At 34.1% G+C, this 18,534-nt stretch overlaps 1 protein-coding gene and 1 pseudogene across 1 annotated transcript; both read left to right on the top strand.

Annotated features, from left to right (window-relative positions):
* The first annotated feature begins 10,294 nt into the window (after window positions 1–10,294).
* LOC110718654 (agamous-like MADS-box protein AGL61) lies at window positions 10,295–11,553 on the top strand. The gene has a single exon (XM_021897537.1). It carries the CDS (start codon window positions 10,541–10,543, stop codon window positions 11,417–11,419), a length of 879 nt encoding a protein of 292 aa, XP_021753229.1. The 5' UTR covers window positions 10,295–10,540; the 3' UTR covers window positions 11,420–11,553.
* A 5,106-nt stretch (window positions 11,554–16,659) lies between these two features.
* On the top strand, window positions 16,660–18,405 carry LOC110718652 (annotated as a pseudogene).
* Window positions 18,406–18,534: the final 129 nt, after the last annotated feature.

Genomic DNA, 18,534 nt, shown 5'->3' with positions numbered 1-18,534 from the left:
AAACCCGATGCAGGACTCATGCATAAGCCATACATCCCGATAAGTCTTCAACCAAGACCCATCACATACTCGTCTCCAAGTATAACAACTCATAATGCTCCACCTGCATCACAAGCCCCGGGCAAGCTCCACCTTAAGGCCAACACACCTACACCAGGAGCTCCCCAACTTCGCCCCTCAGGGCCTACTACATCACGTAGTAATCAATATTTAGCAAGTCTAAGCAATGTTTAAACTTGCTAAACGGAACAGGCTTAGTGAAGAAATCAGCCGGGTTGTCAGCAGTCCCAATCTTCTTCACCTTAATCCTCTTGTCAGTACGCAAGAAATGATACCTGACATCAATGTGCTTCGTCCGATCATGGTGTACTTGATCTTTAGCTAAGCAAATCGCACTTAGACTATCACAATACACTGTAGCAAAATCCTGTGCAATACCCAGTTCACCTACTAGGCCTTTGAGCCAAATAGACTCCTTAGCTGCAGAAGTTAAAGCCATATACTCAGCTTCAGTAGTTGACAACGTAACTGATGACTGCAATGTAGACTTCCAACTAACCACAGAACCACCCAAAGTGAACACATAACCAGTCACAGACCTCCTGGTATCCACATCAGCTGCATAATCAGAATCACTGTACCCAGTGACCAAGCATTCCCTACCATTCCCGTACACAAGACCAATATCAGTTGTCCCTCTCAGGTAGCGAAAAATCCTTTTCACCCCTTGCCAGTGTTCCCTCCCAGGTCGAGCCATAAACCTGCTTACAACACTAACAGCATGCGCAATATCCGGCCTAGTACAGACCATAGCATACATCAAACAACCAACCGCGTTTGCATATGGAACTCTAGACATATAAGACAACTCCTCCTCTGATTGAGGTGACATAGACAAAGACAACTTACAACTAACAGTAGTTGGCGTACTTATAGGCTTCGATTTTTCCATCCCAAAACGAGACAAAATCTTTTCAATGTAGCTTTTCTGAGTCAAGAAAAGCTTACCTCTAGCCCGATCCCTGTAGATCTCCATACCCAAAATCTTCCTAGCTGCACCCAAGTCTTTCATGTCAAACTCCGAGTTAAGCATCTCCTTTAATCTAGCAATATCAGATTTATTCTTTGTGGCAACCAACATGTCATCAACATATAACAAAAGATAAATCATGGAACCATTATCCAGCTTACTATGATACACACAGCAATCATATGAATTCCTGTCAAAACCTTGTGAAACCATAAAAGAATCAAACCTTTTGTACCACTGTCGGGGGATTGCTTAAGTCCATACAATGACTTTAGCAATCTGCAGGCATAGTGTTCCTTTCCAGGAACTTCGAATCCTTCGGGCTGCTTCATCAGAATCTCCTCCTCCAAATCGCCATGAAGGAAAGCCGTTTTAACATCCAACTGCTCCAGCTCAAGATCAAAATGTGCTACAATTGACAATAACACACGGATGGAAGTATGTCGAACCACAGGTGAGAATATCTCAACAAAATCAACCCCTTCTACCTGACTGAACCCCTTAGCAACTAGCCTAGCCTTAAAACGTATTTGCTCAGTTTCCGACAACCCTTCTTTCTTCTTGTAAATCCATTTACAACCCACAAGCTTCCTCCCTTCCGGTACCTTTACCAGTTCCCACACTCTGTTCTTGTAAAGAGACTGCATCTCTTCACCCATTGCGGCAAGCCATTGCGCAGACTCACTACAACTAATTGCTTGTTTATATGTGGCAGGTTCAAATGACTCTACATCATCAGCTACACTCAATGCATAACCTGTCATCGCATCAACACAGCAATTTCTTCCCTCCATCTCTTCAATCAATCTAACAGGCTTCTTGATAACTCGTTTAGGCATCTCAAGAATGGTGTCAGGTTGACTAGATGACCCCTGATTAGATTGCTCCACCTCATCCCCAGAGTTAGAATGAGTATGAGTAATCTCAGGTTCAGGAGTACCCGGCACTGGAACATCAGCATCATCATCAATATATTGTACCCGAGGTAAATCAGCAATGGTAGACTGATGTACCTCAAGTACCCCATCTGTCTGTAATAAATTGTCTCCTTCCCTTCTCAAATCTGAAATCTCTGCATTTTTAATTGAATACATGGTGTTTTCATCGAAAGTAACATCCCTACTAAGAATGACCCGACCCTCCGAAGGTGAAAAAATTCTAAACCCCTTCACACCATCCCCGTACCCAACAAAACACCCCTTCTTGGCTCGTGGATCCAGCTTACCCTCAATAACATGATAATAAGCAACACAACCAAAAATCTTCAAATTCGAAAAATTAGGCAACTTACCACTCCAGATCTCAAACGGAATTTTGGAATCAATTCCAGAATGAGGACCCCTATTAATGACATAACAAGCTGTTAACACAGCTTCACTCCAGTACCTCCTCCCAAGCCCTGCATTAGAGAGCATGCATCGAACTCTCTCTAGCAGTGTCTGATTAACCCGTTCTGCTACACCGTTCTGCTGTGGTGTCTTCCTGACAGTATGATGCCGACCTATACCCTCATCTGCACAGAACTGATTAAACTCGTCTTTGCAAAACTCTAGCCCATTGTCCGTTCGTAGCTTCTTGATCTTCCTTCCTTGTCGATTTTCCACCAAAGCTTTCCATTGCTTGAAAACTTTGAAGGCCTCATCCTTTGACTTAAGCAACCTAAGCCATGTGTATCGGGACTTGTCATCAACAAATGACACAAAATAGTGGTAACCTCCCATACCTTCAACTCTAGATGGACCCCAGCAATCTGAATGGATGTAATCGAGCACTGCATCAGTAATGTGAGCACCCTTGCTGAACTTTGACCTGTGTTTCTTACCAAACACACAATGCTCACAAAATTCAAGGTTGGCAACCTTGACCCCGGATAGAAGACCCCTCTTGGACAATAGCTGCATCCCCTTCTCCCCCATATGACCAAGCCTCATGTGCCAAATCTTAGTCATCTCCTGGTGAGATACAGATGCGCAAACCGCAGAACTAGGCAGTGTAACACCCTCAAAAACATAGAGGGTGTTCCTTTTGATACCCTTAAGTACCAACTCAGAACCTCTGAAAATACACAACTCCCCATCTGAAAACACACCATTGTACCCCAAGTCATCCAGGGTACCCAATGAAATCAGATTCTTTCCTAAAGCAGGAACATGCCGTACATTAGTCAAAGTTAACCTCCGCCCATCAACAGTCCTCAACCTCATGGAACCAATACCTGTGACCTTACATGGAGCATTGTTACCGACTATAACCATACCCCCATTGCGAGGTTCATATGTATCAAACCAATCTCGACGTGGACACATATGGAACGAACACCCCGAATCTAGAACCCAGTTATCAGATAAATCATCAGACCTAGCAGAACTGACTAATGCTAAATCTTCCTCTGAATTATAGCTCTCATTCGGTTTCTCTTCAACTACAGCAGCCTGGGACTTGTTTTTCCTCACCGGACAATTATTCCTAAAGTGACCCGGTTCTTTACAGTAATAACATGTTTTAGTAGTAGTTTTACTAGATCCATCCTTGCCGTTTCCAGCACCCGACCCAGCATTGTTCCCCTTGTTAAACCCCTTATTCTTTTTAGACTTTCCGGACTTAACAAACAACCCACTACCATTATCCCCATTATCACTCGTAGCTTTCATTCTGAGTTCCCTAGTATGAAGTGCTGCCTTCACTTCTTCTAAGGTTATAGAATCCTTACCAACAACAAAAGACTCTACAAAATTCTCAAAGCTAGACGGTAGAGATACAAGTAAAATCAACGCAGCATCCTCATCATCAATTTTAACATCTAAATTACGTAAATCAAGCAAAATAGAGTTAAGTTTTTCTAGATGTTCCCGTAAGGAAGTACCTGACTGCATCCGGAGGCTAAACAACCGCTGTTTCAGTAATAATTTGTTGGTCAACGACTTAGTCATATACAATGACTCCAGCTTCAGCCACAATCCAGCCGCCGTTTCCTGATCAGCAACCTCCGTGATGATTTGATCATCAAGACTAAGTAATATGGTAGAGTGTGCCTTCTCTTCCATAACTTCTAACTGCGAGTCAGTCGGTCCGTCTCCTGACTCCGAAGTAGTACTCTTTGGAGCCAACGGACGCCATATCTGCTGTTGTTTTAACAGAGCCTTCATCTTAATTTGCCATAGCCCGAAACTATTTTTCCCGGTAAACTTCTCAATTCTTATTGTTGAATCTCCTGCCATTGTTATCTTCAAGAAACTCTCCAAGGATTGAACCTGAGCTCTTGATACCAATTGTTGTGCGACAGCGGAAGCAAAGGTCGAAAACAAACAAGAAAACAATAAAGAAATTCAATGCAAACAATAAGAACAACACCAAGAATTTACGTGGTTCACTATCGATGTGATAGCTACATCCACGGGCACCGAGATCGAATGATTTCACTATAAACTGGCAAAGATCACAAAGATTACAATGAAGAACTTAATCACTCAAAGTATTCTCTCTCTTGTGTTGCTCTCACCATCACCCTAATAATAATAATAGGAAGTTTATATAGTATTGACTCCTAATTAGAATATACTTAGGTTACAATATCACAAAAAAGGATAAATATTAAATTCGTAACCGCTGAAAACCCAGATCGCCCGATCGGGCGAAGGCCCGCCCGATCGGGCGCGAGAGCACATCTTTTCCAACAACCGAAGTACTCAAGAAACCCCTTCCGCCCGGTCAGACCGGGCAATGTCCGCCCGATCGGGCGAAGGCTCGCCCGGTCGGGCGCGAGAGCAGTTTCTTCAACGAATTTGCCAGGCACCTCTTCTTCTTCCGCCCGGTCAGACCGGGCAATGTCCGCCCGATCGGGCGGACAAAGCTACGAAGTACGAGTCACCTAATATACTTATCAACAAGAAAGGTCACCATGTCTCTGTATATTTCATCGTCGGCTGTTAACTCCGGCAAGTACATTTTCTGGAATTCTCGTATTTTTGGGGGTTTTTGGGAAATTAAGCGGGAAACATATCGCCCGTGTTGGAGAAATAGTATATCGGCCAAAATTAGTTTATTTGACGGACCCTATTCACTTCACCTTAAAATGATAATATTTATTAAAAATAATTCAGTTCAGTAAAAATAATTTCAATTTAGTAAAAATCAATAACTTTAAAGAAGAAATATAAAAAAAAATCAGTAAAAAATAATTTCAGTTCAGCAAAAAATAATTTCAGTTCAGTAAAAATAATTTAAGTTTAGCAAAAATAATTTAAGTTCAGTAAAAATAATTTCAGTTCAGTAAAAATAATTTCAGTTCAACATAAATAAGTTGAAGTGAACGGGGCTTAACATTAGCTTTTGACTTCTTTGTACTATGTTCATTTCATATTGATAATAATCTTATTTTGATTTTTTTTATAGTCAAATTTTTAAAACTTTGATGAAAAACTAACATTATTATATAGTCATATGGGATATTGTTATATTTATCTCGATGTGTAGTTTTACAATATCAGATTTTTATAATTTTTGTTAATTGTAGGACAATTTCACTTTTGCTACCACTAAAAGGCATGCATCTCAGTTTTGCTACCCCTTAATTTTTTTATTTTACTACCACCTAAATCACAGTTGTTAAATCAAAGTTTATTCAAAAAAAAAAAAAATTAAAATGTTTTAAAAAAAAAAAAACCAGCCACCCTCAACTGCCCCCTTCCCCCTCCCCCCTGCCGGCGACCGGCGCTCAATGCTTTGGCCGGTGCCGGCGACCCCACCCCAATCCCTTTCCCCCACCAACGCAACCCACCCCCCTCCCTTATCCTTTTCTTGCTGCCCCAACCCCCACCCTGAAACCGGGAAACAACCCTCCCTCCCCATCCCCCCCACCGGAATCGGCCCCCCTCCTCTTCCCCCACCCTGAATCGACCCCACCTCCCGTTCCCCCACCTAAAAACCGGCACCCCTAACCCATAAACACCACCCCTAAACCACCATAAGGGAAGGGAAGAGGGGCCGATTCCGGTGGGGGGGATGGGGAGGGAGGGTTGTTTTCTGGTTTCAGAGTGGGGGTTAAGGCAGCGAGAAAGGAATAAGGGAGGGGGGGTGGATTGCGTTGGTGGGGGAAAGGATTAGGGTGGGGTTGCCGGCCGCCGGCAGGGGGGCTAACGGGAGGGGGCTGGCTGGGCTGTTGAGGGTGGTGGGCTGCAAAGGTGGAGGAAAGGGAGGGGGGAGGGTGGCAGTTGAGGGTGGTGGTTTTGTTTTTTTTTTTTTAATAAACTTAACAGAATCCTAACCCATTCCGTTAAGTGGTAGCAAATTTTAACAATGTGTTTTTGTGTGGTAGCAAAATAAAAAAAAAATTTGGAGGGGTAGCAAAACTGAGATGCATGCCTTTTGGTGGTAGCAAAAGTGAAATTGGCCTTAATTGTATGTAATTGGAAAAATTCATTTAATTAATCCCAATTTTTGTCAATTTTCTTTTAGATGTATGTTCTTTTTTCAGTCCCAAAAATCGATAACATGATAAAAGGTTTAAATTTTTTTAAAATATGAAGTATATATTTGCCACGTATCAACATGTGATTGATGGAAAAAAAAATAAAAAATCACCAACCACCACATTGGTAGCCTCCCCTCATCCGCCCCACCCCCTCCCCAACCCCAAACCATTGAAACCCCCCCCCCCCCTTCTCCCCATCCCCAAAAACGACTCATTTCCCTTCCTCCACCCCTGAAAATGCACTCCCCTCCCCCCACCCCCAAAATATGGGTGGTTTCGTGGGTAGGGGAAGGGAGGGGAGTGTCATACTTACTTCATTGACTTGCTATGTTCATTTCATAGAGGAATTTATATGTGAAATTTATAAGAATTCAAAATGGTCTAAACTTTCTATGCATAAATTAATAAAGAATTGGATGAGGTAGTGAGAATTCATATTGTTATTAATACTATGTATGTTTTACTTTTACAAATATAATGAAATATTAAGTCCGTCAGTAGTTTAAATAATATAAATATAAATATATATATATATATATATATATATATATATATATATATATATATATATATATATTGCTTTTATGAACAAATATGCTCAATATATTGTTTAAATAATCAATTGGGCGCTTATCTTAGTCAATTATAATATAAGAGGAATTTTTCCTTATATGAATAATCACCATATTTCAAGTTGACTGTATTTATGAATCAGGCTACAAATTGTAAAAAATTGAGTATAAGGAAGATCATAATATTACAGATCAATTGTAACTTTGAATTTAGTCTAGGCGCTAATTCTTATTCTATTAAACAATAGTCAATAATATAAGAGGGTTTTCTCCTTGTATGAACGATCATGATATTTCAGATTAATTGTAACTTTGAATTTAGTCTGTAAGTTGTGATATGAAATCATTGAGTATGAATAATAATAATCCAGATCAGGCAACCTTCCGGCCGCCCAACAACCTTTTTGAGTGCTCATGGGGACCTTCTTCCCCAGGCGGGAGTGCTCTCCTGTTGTTGGTCGCCGTCCCTGCCCCGTAACTCTTAATTTAGTCTACAAATTGTGACAAAAAAATTAATAATATTTTGTAAAATCAAATTCAGATCAATTGTAACTTTGAATTAATAATATTCCAGATTAATTGTAACTTTTAAGGGTATAATTAAATGTTAAGTCCGTCAATGGTGTAATGAAATAATGAAATATTAAGTCCGTCAATGTTTCACCATAAATTAATAATATTTTGTAAATTCAACTTCATTTCATAAAATTAAGTTCACTTTAGCAAAAATAATTTCAGTTTAGTTAATATAATTTTTAATCAGTAAAAATTAGTAATTTTAAACAAAAATATAACAGTAAATCAGTAAGAATAAGTTTTAATCAATAAGAATAATTTCAAGTCAGCAAAAATACGGTGAAGAGAATATGACCTAAATTATGCACAATAAAGGTGCTAATGTGTTGTTCTAATATATAATTTGTGCTATAATAATTTGCCAGAAATCATATTGAACAATAATGCATGTTTCAAATTTAATTTCTAAAATTTTAATTATCATTATAACATTATTTTCTTCCTCATATGAAGATCATAATTTTTTTTTAGAATGAACACATGGTTCAAATCCATATGTTTTACTTTATTCATCAAAATGACAATAATAATATCTTTCCTTATTATGTATCAAATCATAAAATATTCGAATCAATTGTGACTGTGAATCATGATCAGACAGCACATAAGGATGCCAGCTAGAGATAGCTTAGTTGGATAAAATTTCACATTCGGCAAGACCTAGGATTGAAAATGAATTTTACTAGGTCTTGTTCTTTTCACCTTATTTTTCTTGAATTGAAATTATTTTTAGTGATTAAAACATATTTTTCACTAATTTTCTATTTTATTTTTCTTTAATAAATTAGTAACTTTAAACAAAAATATAATAGTAAATTAGTAAGAATAAGTTTTAATCAATAAGAATAATTTCAAGTCAGCAAAAATACGTACGGTGAAGAGAATATGACCTAAATTATGCATAATAAAGGTGTTGATGTGTTGTTCTAATAATTTGTGCTATAATAATTTGCCAGAAATCATATTGAACAATAATTCATGTTTCAAATTTAATTTCTAAAATTTTAATTATCATTATAACATTATTTTCTTCCTTATATGAAGATCATAATTGTTTTTTTACAATGAACACATGGTTCAAATCCATATGTTTTACTTTATTCATCAAAATGACAATAATATCTTTCCTTATTATGTATCAAATCATAAAATAATCGAATCAATTGTGACTTTGAATCCCAGACAACACATAAGGATGCCAGCTAGAGATAGCTTAGTTGGATAAAATTTCACATTTGGCAAGACCTAGGATTGAAAATGAATTTTACTAGGTCTCGTTCTTTTCACCTTATTTTTTTCTTGAATTGAAATTATTTTTAGTGATTAAACATATTATCACTAATTTTCTATTTTATTTTTCTTTAATTTTACTGATTAAAAATTATTATTATTAAACTGAAATTATTTTTATTAAATTAAACTTATTTTTACCAAAGAAATAATTTTTACTAAACCAAAATAATTTTATTGAATATTATCTTTTAAGGCGAAGAGAATAAGGCTTTATTGATTTTTTTTCATAAAACTAATTAATTGATTTATCTGTTGAACTAAAACTAAGTTTTGTTTATCACGGTATAGTTCTTAATACGGTTGTACTAATTGTTGTATTTGTTAGATGAGGTAACTTATTTTTATATATTTGAAATACTTTTTAAATAAAATTGAATTGATTCAAAATAATTTAATTGGCTAATTTTTTTTTTATTAAATAGCATATCAATTTTAAAAATAATGAAAACAAGGCCAAAATAAAATGACATTATTTTAACCATCATTAAAAATTAGAAGAAATAATTTCTATATTTTTTTTTTGTTGCATTTGCACCTTTTTTTTTTTTTTTTTTTTTTAATTTCTTTTATTGTACGTTGTTATATAAGCAAGGAAAATGATGTAAAAATTAATTTCAAGGGTTGTGGTCTTAACCTATTTTATTTAATCGCCCTTGATAACTTCACCCCTTTCTATTTATTTTCTTTTAAATAACCAATTTCGTTTTTTTTTTTTTTTTTTTTTTTTTTTTTTTGTCATTCACTTTTCTTAAACTAAATAACCCGCTCTATCTTGTTTTTATGCTTACCTTTACCTAGCTCACTATTTTATTATTATATATTTACCTTTCTAAAAATAAAATCATGCAAAAAGCAAATGAGACTGTTATATGGAACGAAGATAATATATTAAGCTGATATAAACTTAAATACAATGTGATTTAGGTTTTGTTCTCTTTGCTCGAACAAGGTATCTGGTTTGAATTTTCTAAAGTCTGATCTAATATAGTCTAATTACGTACGAGTATCTAATTTGACTAAACTTTGACCTTAATTGTATATCAAAGTATAAGAAAAAGAAAACATTATCAAATGAAATCATGTTTTCACAACGTTTATTTTTCAAATATTCAATTTTCATAACATTTAGAAATGCAAAATTCAAGATACATGGCAAGAAGCAAATGAAATAAAGAAAATATGACCTAGTTTAGGCTTTTTTTTTTATTTATTTTATTTTTTTATTTGAGCTAATCTAATTAATCCGAATTTAATTAGAATAAGTAATAAAAACAAGGGAAAGAGAACAAAACATTAATTTTAATGGATTTAATCTAATTAATCAAAATTTTAAAAACATAAATATAAGTTCCATTGTATTATTTGTTAGACCGTCCTTTAAATTGTTAACTAAGACCTGACCTTAATTAAAATTTAATATTTGTTAGACCATCCTTTATAAAATTAGATATGAAAATATAGTTTTACTACTCTTTTAATAATACTGCTTAAGAGAATTTCCAAAGTAAAATTTAAAACTTTAATTTCTTTGATTATGTAACGGTAAAAAGTGTAAATACGGAATAGTGTTTAAAGAACAAACGTTGCAATATTAAAAGAATGAAGAAAGTACTAATTTTAGTAATTATCGATATACTCCGTATAAAACAAATATGGAAACAAATCATATTGATATGCCCTTGTGTACACAATCTTCCATTCTTTTTATACCCCCACCTTGAGCTCTCATTTCTTCATCCATCAACCTCTTCACTCGTTATCAACTTTTTTTTTTTTTTTTTTTTTCTTTCTTCTGGCGATTTCCTTCTTTTTGCTATGGCTTCTCAGCCTACTCCTCCGAAAAAAACTAGAGGCCGCCAAAAGATCAAAATGGAGCGAATGGAGAAGGATAGCAATCGACAAGTTACCTTCTCCAAACGCCGCTGTGGCCTTTTTAAAAAGGCTAGTGAGCTGTGCACCTTATGTGGTGTAGATGCTGCAATTATCGTCTTCTCACCAGGGAAAAAGGCCTTTTCTTTTGGCCACCCTTCGGTGGAGACAGTAGCCAATCACTATTACTTTTCAAAATTTTCTCCATCCTCATCATCCTCTAATCAGGACATCAAACCGCCCCTTGGGGTTGGGATCCATCGTAGTGCTGGTGTCTGCGACCTCAACCTTGAACTCACCTTAATCAATCGTCAAATGGAGATGGAAAAGAAGAGAAACGAAGAGATGACCGAGACCATGCTGGATCTTCCCATCGAGGAGCTTTCATTGGAGCATTTGGAGCGTTTCAAAGCATCCTTAGAAGAGCTTAAGAAGCATGTTATCCAACAAGGTAATAGCTTCATGATGTTGGAGGCCGCCGCAAAAGCTCCAAATCAAACTCCTACTCCTACTCCTACTCCTTATCCAATGCCTTTTATGGGGGTTAATTATCCTGTGTTTGATACAAAGGATGGTGCCTTCGTTGGATATCGACAGGATTATTACTAGCTTTGCATTGCATGGGAGTATTTGCCGAGGAATTCAAGGAAAAACATACATTAAATTTCATATTTAACGTATGATGCAGTTAATCTATCGCTTGTTTCACATTTAATTTGAAGTTATTGCACCAAAAAAAAAAATAAAAAAATCATTTGTCTTTATTACGTTAAGTAGATTATCATGTGTTTTTATTATTGTTATGGAGCCGCAGTTATTTTCAGAAAGTGTTATGGTATCACAGTTAAAATAAATAAAATTTTATGTTATTTAAAAAATTATGTGCAAGTCTCAAAATACTCTATGTTTTCCTTTATTCTGTAAATATTAATCTCTCCATTTATTTTGTAAAAGACACATTAGTTTCCATCGCGATACTTATGTTGCTAAGGTTTTGGGGTTATTTCGGTTCTATAGGATCTGGTTAGAGTCAAATTAACAAAAAAAATATTTTAAATACACGCAATCGATGTATTTTTTAGTGCGCAAATAGAGACATTTTTAATATTATTTTTTTTATCAATTTTGACCTCTAATCAGTCCCTTAGATTCAAACTGACCCCCAAAACCTCTAAATAACATGTTTTTGACACGGAAATAATCTATGATTTTTGTAAAAATAGTTATGTTCAACGGCTTTATTGACGAAAAAGTGTTAACTATGATGAAATCTATTTTTTTTGTCTTTTCTTTTGGGTGGTAAAATAGATTAAAACATAAAAGGAGTGGTTAATTCAAAATATATGGGCTACATAGGGATAGTAAAGTAAAAAAATACGAGTATTCCATTTTTAATTGCTCTATTAATTTGTCAAGTGTTTAAATATATATTGAGCTTATCGATCATGATAAAAATATAAAATTGTTGTTGAAAATCGACATTTCCAAAACATTATTCCTTCCATTATTCTCGTTAATCTGCACTCTCTATAAGGGATCACACACTTTTGTTTGGCATGTAATTTGGTAAAAATTGTATTAGAGAAGGTAAAAGACCTGAAAAATAACGAACCTAATAAAAATAACTCGCTACCTTAATTACTTAACCCAGGCCATAATCACATTCTCTTTTCCAACAAAATGCAAATTTGATCTTGAGAGCAATTATATGACTCAATTATTATTTTCTTCCAAAAACATAAAAAATAAAATATATGACTCAATCATAATTAATACCCAGTTTATTTTGTTGATATATTTCTCACGGACACATGATATGCAACCCTAATATGATTATTCAACAATTAAACTATATTGTATGATAAGTCACATATTTAAATCCTTTCCCCCCGTTGTAATTTAATGCCCTAATGGCTCATTTGCATAAAAAAAATATGCTGACTGTTCAATATTAAGAAGTATTTTAAATGGATTGAGTTCAGGTACTAAACTATGAGTGTTACTGCCAAGACTAGGAATTATGCACGTAATCCTATTATATTGCCGTGTTGCATAGCTCTCATAATTAATCACACAAAAATAGATGATCAATACATAATTACTATAATAGAAACTTTTTAAACAAATACTCCATATAAAATTTGATCTTGAGAGCAATTATATGACACAATTATTATTTGCATAAAAAAAAATGACTCAATTATTATTGATACCATATTTTGTTGATTTATCTTACAGTTAGGCCCCATTTACTTCACCTTATTTTTGCTGAACAAAAATTATTATTGCTAAACTTAAATTATTTTTGCTGAACTTAAATTATTATTACTAAACTGAAATTAATTTTGCTGAAATAAAATTATTTTCACTAATTCTCTATTATATTTCTTCTTAAGAGTTACTGATTTACTGAACTGAAATTATTTATACTATATATTCTTTTTTTAAGGTGAACTGTACATGGCATTATTTGGTTGGTAAAATCTTTTTGCAATCTTAATGAAAGGATTTATTTCCTTAATTATTAGAGGCACTTAGTGGTTGTGTATCTCTATAGACCCGGAAAGACTCAATTATTGCTTTGACTTTGACTTCTTTTTCTTTGTCAATTCTATAATTAATTTACTATTTTCCTTCTCTTTATATATACTTAGACCCTTTCACTTCACCTTAAAAAAAAAATATTTAGCAAAAATAATTTCAGTTCAGCAAACATATGTTCGGTTCAGAAAAAATAAGTTCAGTTTAGTAAAAATAAATTCAGTTTAGGCCTTGTTCACTTCACCTTAAAAAAATAATATTCAGTAAAAATAATTTCAATTCAGTAAAAATAAGTTCAATTCAGTAAAAATAATTTCAGTTCAGTTTAGTGAAAATAATTTCAATTCAGAAAATTAATTTCAGTTCAGTAAAAATAATTTCAGTTCAATAAAAATTAGTAACTTTAAAGAAGGAATATAATCGAAATTCAGTAAAAATAATTTCAGTTCAGCAAAAATAATTTCAATTCAGCAAAATTAATTTCAAATTAGTAAAAATAATTTCAGTTCAACAAAAATAATTTCAGTTCAGTAAAAGTAATTTCAGTTCAACAAAAATAATTTCAGTTCCACAAAAATAAGATGAAGTGAACGAAACCTTAGTAAAAATAATTTTAGTTTAGGAAAAAATCAGTAACTGTAAAAAAGAAATATAACAGAAAATCAGTAAAATTAATTTCATTTCAGCAAAAATAATTTGAGTTCAGTAAAATTAATTTCAGTTCAGTAAAAATAATTTAAGTTTAGCAAAAATATTTTCAGTTCAGTAAAAATATTTTCAGTTCAACAAAAATAAGGTGAAGTGAACGGGGCCTTACGACACTTCTTATTTTACGTTTATTGATGTATTAATTCAATTGTTAATATCTTTCATTTTCATTAAGCAATTTTTTTTGTTAAAAAAAATATATATATATTGTCCAAAAAGTACAAATTAGGGTATCTTACATGACTATATTTTTCTTAAATTATGAATTATCACAAGTTAGGCTAAATTAGGGGTGAGCATGAGTCGGGTACCTGAACCGTTAACACTAATGATTCGGGTACCGATAACCAATATCACTAAAAATGATATCCATAAATCAAACAGATAAATTTGGGTACCCGGACTTCGGGTACCCAGATTTTCATATCGATTATCGGGTACCCATTATGATATCCAATAATGATAATTGAACTTAATAATGTATTACAATATCATTCAACTCTTATTAACAACAATACCACATGATATTGACCAAATTATTAATAACATTACTAATCATTCATATTATAAAGTGATTATGAAGTAAAGTAAGAGTTTAGATTTTTGATAAATACAATTAAGTAGGAAAAAAAAAATTGCTTATCAAATCAAATCGAGTAACCGTTAATTTTAAAATAATACCCGATAACAATTTATTGGATTAGGTACTCAAACCATTATGGTTATCAGATCGAGTACCCTAATTTTCGATTCGATTACAAATCAAATTTTCGATTTTTCAGATAATTTTGCTCAGCCCTACACTAGATCTACACTAGATATACGAGTAGTGCATGAATCAAGGATTGCAAGTTAAAAAAAAAAAAGAGGAACTATAATTAATCCACCACTACCCCCTACCTGTAATCTAATCTAATCTTTATTGATTGTGTTTTACCTTTTTTTTTTATTACGACAGTTTAAAGCGTACGTAAAGATACAACAGTTTGTAAAATTGCCGTAATTAATTTTTTTTACGACAACTTTTAGCCGTCGTAGCTACTTTAATTTTATTTTCATTTATTTTTGACATCTTATGACGGTTTAATTGGCAAAAAAGTGTCATAGACTGACGTGGATTTTAAAAATCGTAACTTTTAAATTTGCGACGGTTTTACTGACCATCGTAGAAAAACTACTGCAATTTGCCCTTTTTTAATACTCCCTCCGTTTTTTTTATTTGCATCACTTGGTTATTCGCGGAGTTTTAAGAGAGTAATATAGTATTGTGAGTGGATGGATAATTTATTATAATAAAATTTAGATGAGGACCATGAAAAAGAAAGAATGTGAGGGAGACTAAATATTTTATTATATAAGTGGGGACCATGAAGGAGAGAGAAATGATAAAATAATTTAAATGGGGTTTAAAGTAAGAGAGATTAATGATAAAATATAGTATAAAATTACCAAATAAGGAAGTGATGCATTTTAAAAAAAAAAAAAACAGCTATAAAAGAAAAGTGATGCATTTAAAAAAAACGGAGGGAGTAGTAGTTTAGATATTTGTCAAACCTTTTTTTTTTCTGGGGTCAACGAACAGTTAAATGCTCAAAGTAAATATACACTATTCTTTTATGATTTCCTCCGTATTTTATTACTTTTCCCATTTCTCCATGTGCGGAGTTTTAGGAGGAATAGTTGAAAGTAATAAAATATGATGGAATTGGGATTGGTTGAAAAATAAAAAAAATCTAAAAAAAACAAAAGTGAGTGTAAGTGGAGAGGACAGAGAATATGCAAAATACTAAAATATGATAGGAGGAGACAACTAGTGAAAAGGAAATAATAAAATATTATTAAAAGTTTTCAAAAAAGAAAATAGAGCAAGCAATAAAATAGGCCGCAAAAAAAAAGTAGAGCAAGTAATAAAATACTAGAGAAGCAAAATTGGTTGGTAAAATCCCTTTGCAATCCTCTTGAAAGGATTTATTTCCTTAAAACTAGTGTAATAGAATCCTCTCACATTAGCAGATGATCTATGTTCACATTATAAACAGCTGAGTTTTTACCTATATGAAATCTCACATTTTTGAAATAATTTTAGTGATATCTCAAAAGTCACAAGAGTTTATCCAAACTATTTGTCAGTGTGAATCTGAGTTGGCTGAGATTTAGTATTACCTAAGACTAAGATGGCCAAGACTACAACTTTTAAAAAGGAAAAAAAAATTATGAAATTTGAGCTCCCTCTTTATTATTTAAGTTCTTCCATTTTACAACTCTGTCCTTAAAATTAAAATTATTAGACTGAAAATTTAAATATAATTCTAATATATTCTTATAAATGTTTATAAAGAGAAATTTGCAATCAAAACTCGCTTTTGAAATTGAAAATATAAAATAAAATAAAAAATAGAGGGATTAATAAGTTATTATTTTTTATTATATGACAAGGCATGGTAGTAAATTTAGGGTGCTTTAAGGCATTAGGAGAGTCCACCTATAAATATACTAGTGCCCTACCCAAAGCCCATCACATTTCTAAAGCTAAGCCAACAGAATACACTTAAAGATACATATATTTTTTTCTCCTCAAAACAGTTTACATTTCTTTGTTCACCATGGCTGAGAATAAGATTGAGAGAAAAACTAAGGGAAGGCAAAAGGTGCCCATGGTGCGCATGGAAAAAGCTACCAATCGCCTAGTTACTTTTTCCAAGCGTCGTTCTGGCCTTTTTAGAAGGCTAGTGAATTATGCACCTTGTGTGATGCACAAGTTGCAGTCATTGTTTTTTCTCCTGGAAAAAAGGTCTTCTCTTTTGGCCACCCTTCAGTTGATGCTGTCATCAACCGTTATTTAATGGTCAACACTAATCTCAACAATGTTAACAATAATGCCCGAAGTTTTGGGACTTGTCACGATCCAAGTCTCTTAAACTTGCAAATCACCAACAACAACAATCATACTGATTTGGAGAAGAAGCGAGGTGAAGAAATTCTTAAAGAACGAAAGGGAAGGGAGGAAGATTTCTTGTGGATAAGCCCAATTAACGCTAATTGCTTTGAAGACCTCAAAAAGATTGAAAAGTCAATAGCAAAAGTTACGGATGATGCATACAAAAAGTATCATCAATGTCTTCTAAGGGCTAAACAAGCAAGGGCTATTATAGGACCTGCCTATACTTCTCCACCAGAAATGGTGGAAGGGCAAAACCCTATCGCAACCCATTTTGGGGGTCACCCTCATGGATGGTTTATGGTCCCAAATAACTTGGTTGATGGCCATAATAATGACCCTTCCCAGATGACAATGATGATCTCATCTCCCATGGGAGGAATTGCAGATCCATCATTAACAATTGGGCCAAACATATACATTAATCACCTTAATACAAATTCTAATGTTGATGCTAATGCTAATGTTAATGCAGGACCCTTGATGCCAAACCCCATAAGATTGGGTTATTCTACCCCAAATTTTATGCCATCTTTCCTAGGGGAAAACAATCCCATGGAAGGTGGCCAATTTGATAGGCATCCACCTTTGCCACCATATCCCATGGAAGGCAATCAATTTGGTGGTCATCCTCCTTTGCCATCAATGAATCCCATGGAAGGTGGTCAATTTGGTGGGCATCCTCCATTGCCATCAATGAATCCCATAGTAGGTGGTCAATTTGGTGGGCACCCTCCATTGCCACCAATGAATCCCTTGGAAGGCGGTCAATTTGGTGGGCTTCCTCCTTTGCCACCGAATATGAAGGATATGGACCCTATGCCAAGTAATTTCCAGACTTTCACTCCTTATCAAATTGGGGTAGGAAGTGGCACAAATGTCCCGGTTAATTATCCGAGTGGGTTTGGATTTGGTAATGACAAGTTTAACTAGTTTTCTAGATCTACCCTTCTTTGGAGGGGGGGAAGGGCTTCGAGAGTAGCAAGGGAGAGGGGAACCTATTTTCTCTACAGTAGCTCATGCCTGGGGATGAAGCATCAAACACCCACCACTATTGCAACTCTCATGAATCTTCCTATATCTTCCATAAAAGCTAGGGTAGTTCTGGAGGCAGCTGATTAAAGTTGCATCTATCTCTGTATTGCCCATGCAGATTATATGCTAGGGCTTTATATTTTATTTCTGTTTGTTTCTTGATGCAGTGTAGTGTTTGTTGTCTTTAGTTGGTTGTTTTAGTTTTCAAGTGCAATGAAGTGTTTGCAGATTATATGCTTGTGCAATGTAGCTCTTTCTATGTTTTAATGAAAGTTATGCAATTATCTTTACCAGTTGTTTAATTAGATTCAATCTAGCAATTTATCTTCTCATAATTTGCTTATTAAAATGCCAAAAAAAATGGAATATATTGGCACTTTAAAATGCAGGAATTACCATGTCTCTGTAAATTATGAATTATAGAACAATTATGGAGTCTTATCATGGTAAACTGATTCACAAATAATTTGGGCCGGGTGTTAACTTGTTCTACCACGAGAAA

Source organism: Chenopodium quinoa, unplaced genomic scaffold (assembly GCF_001683475.1).
Source record: "Chenopodium quinoa cultivar QQ74 unplaced genomic scaffold, ASM168347v1, whole genome shotgun sequence".
Taxonomy (NCBI): Eukaryota; Viridiplantae; Streptophyta; class Magnoliopsida; order Caryophyllales; family Amaranthaceae; genus Chenopodium; species Chenopodium quinoa.
This window is presented reverse-complemented; position numbering and strand designations above follow the sequence as displayed.

Excerpts from the sequence above, each read along its gene's own strand:
- LOC110718654 (XM_021897537.1), top strand. The coding sequence starts at position 10,541 with ATGAAGAAAGTACTAATTTTAGTAATTATCGATATACTCCGTATAAAA.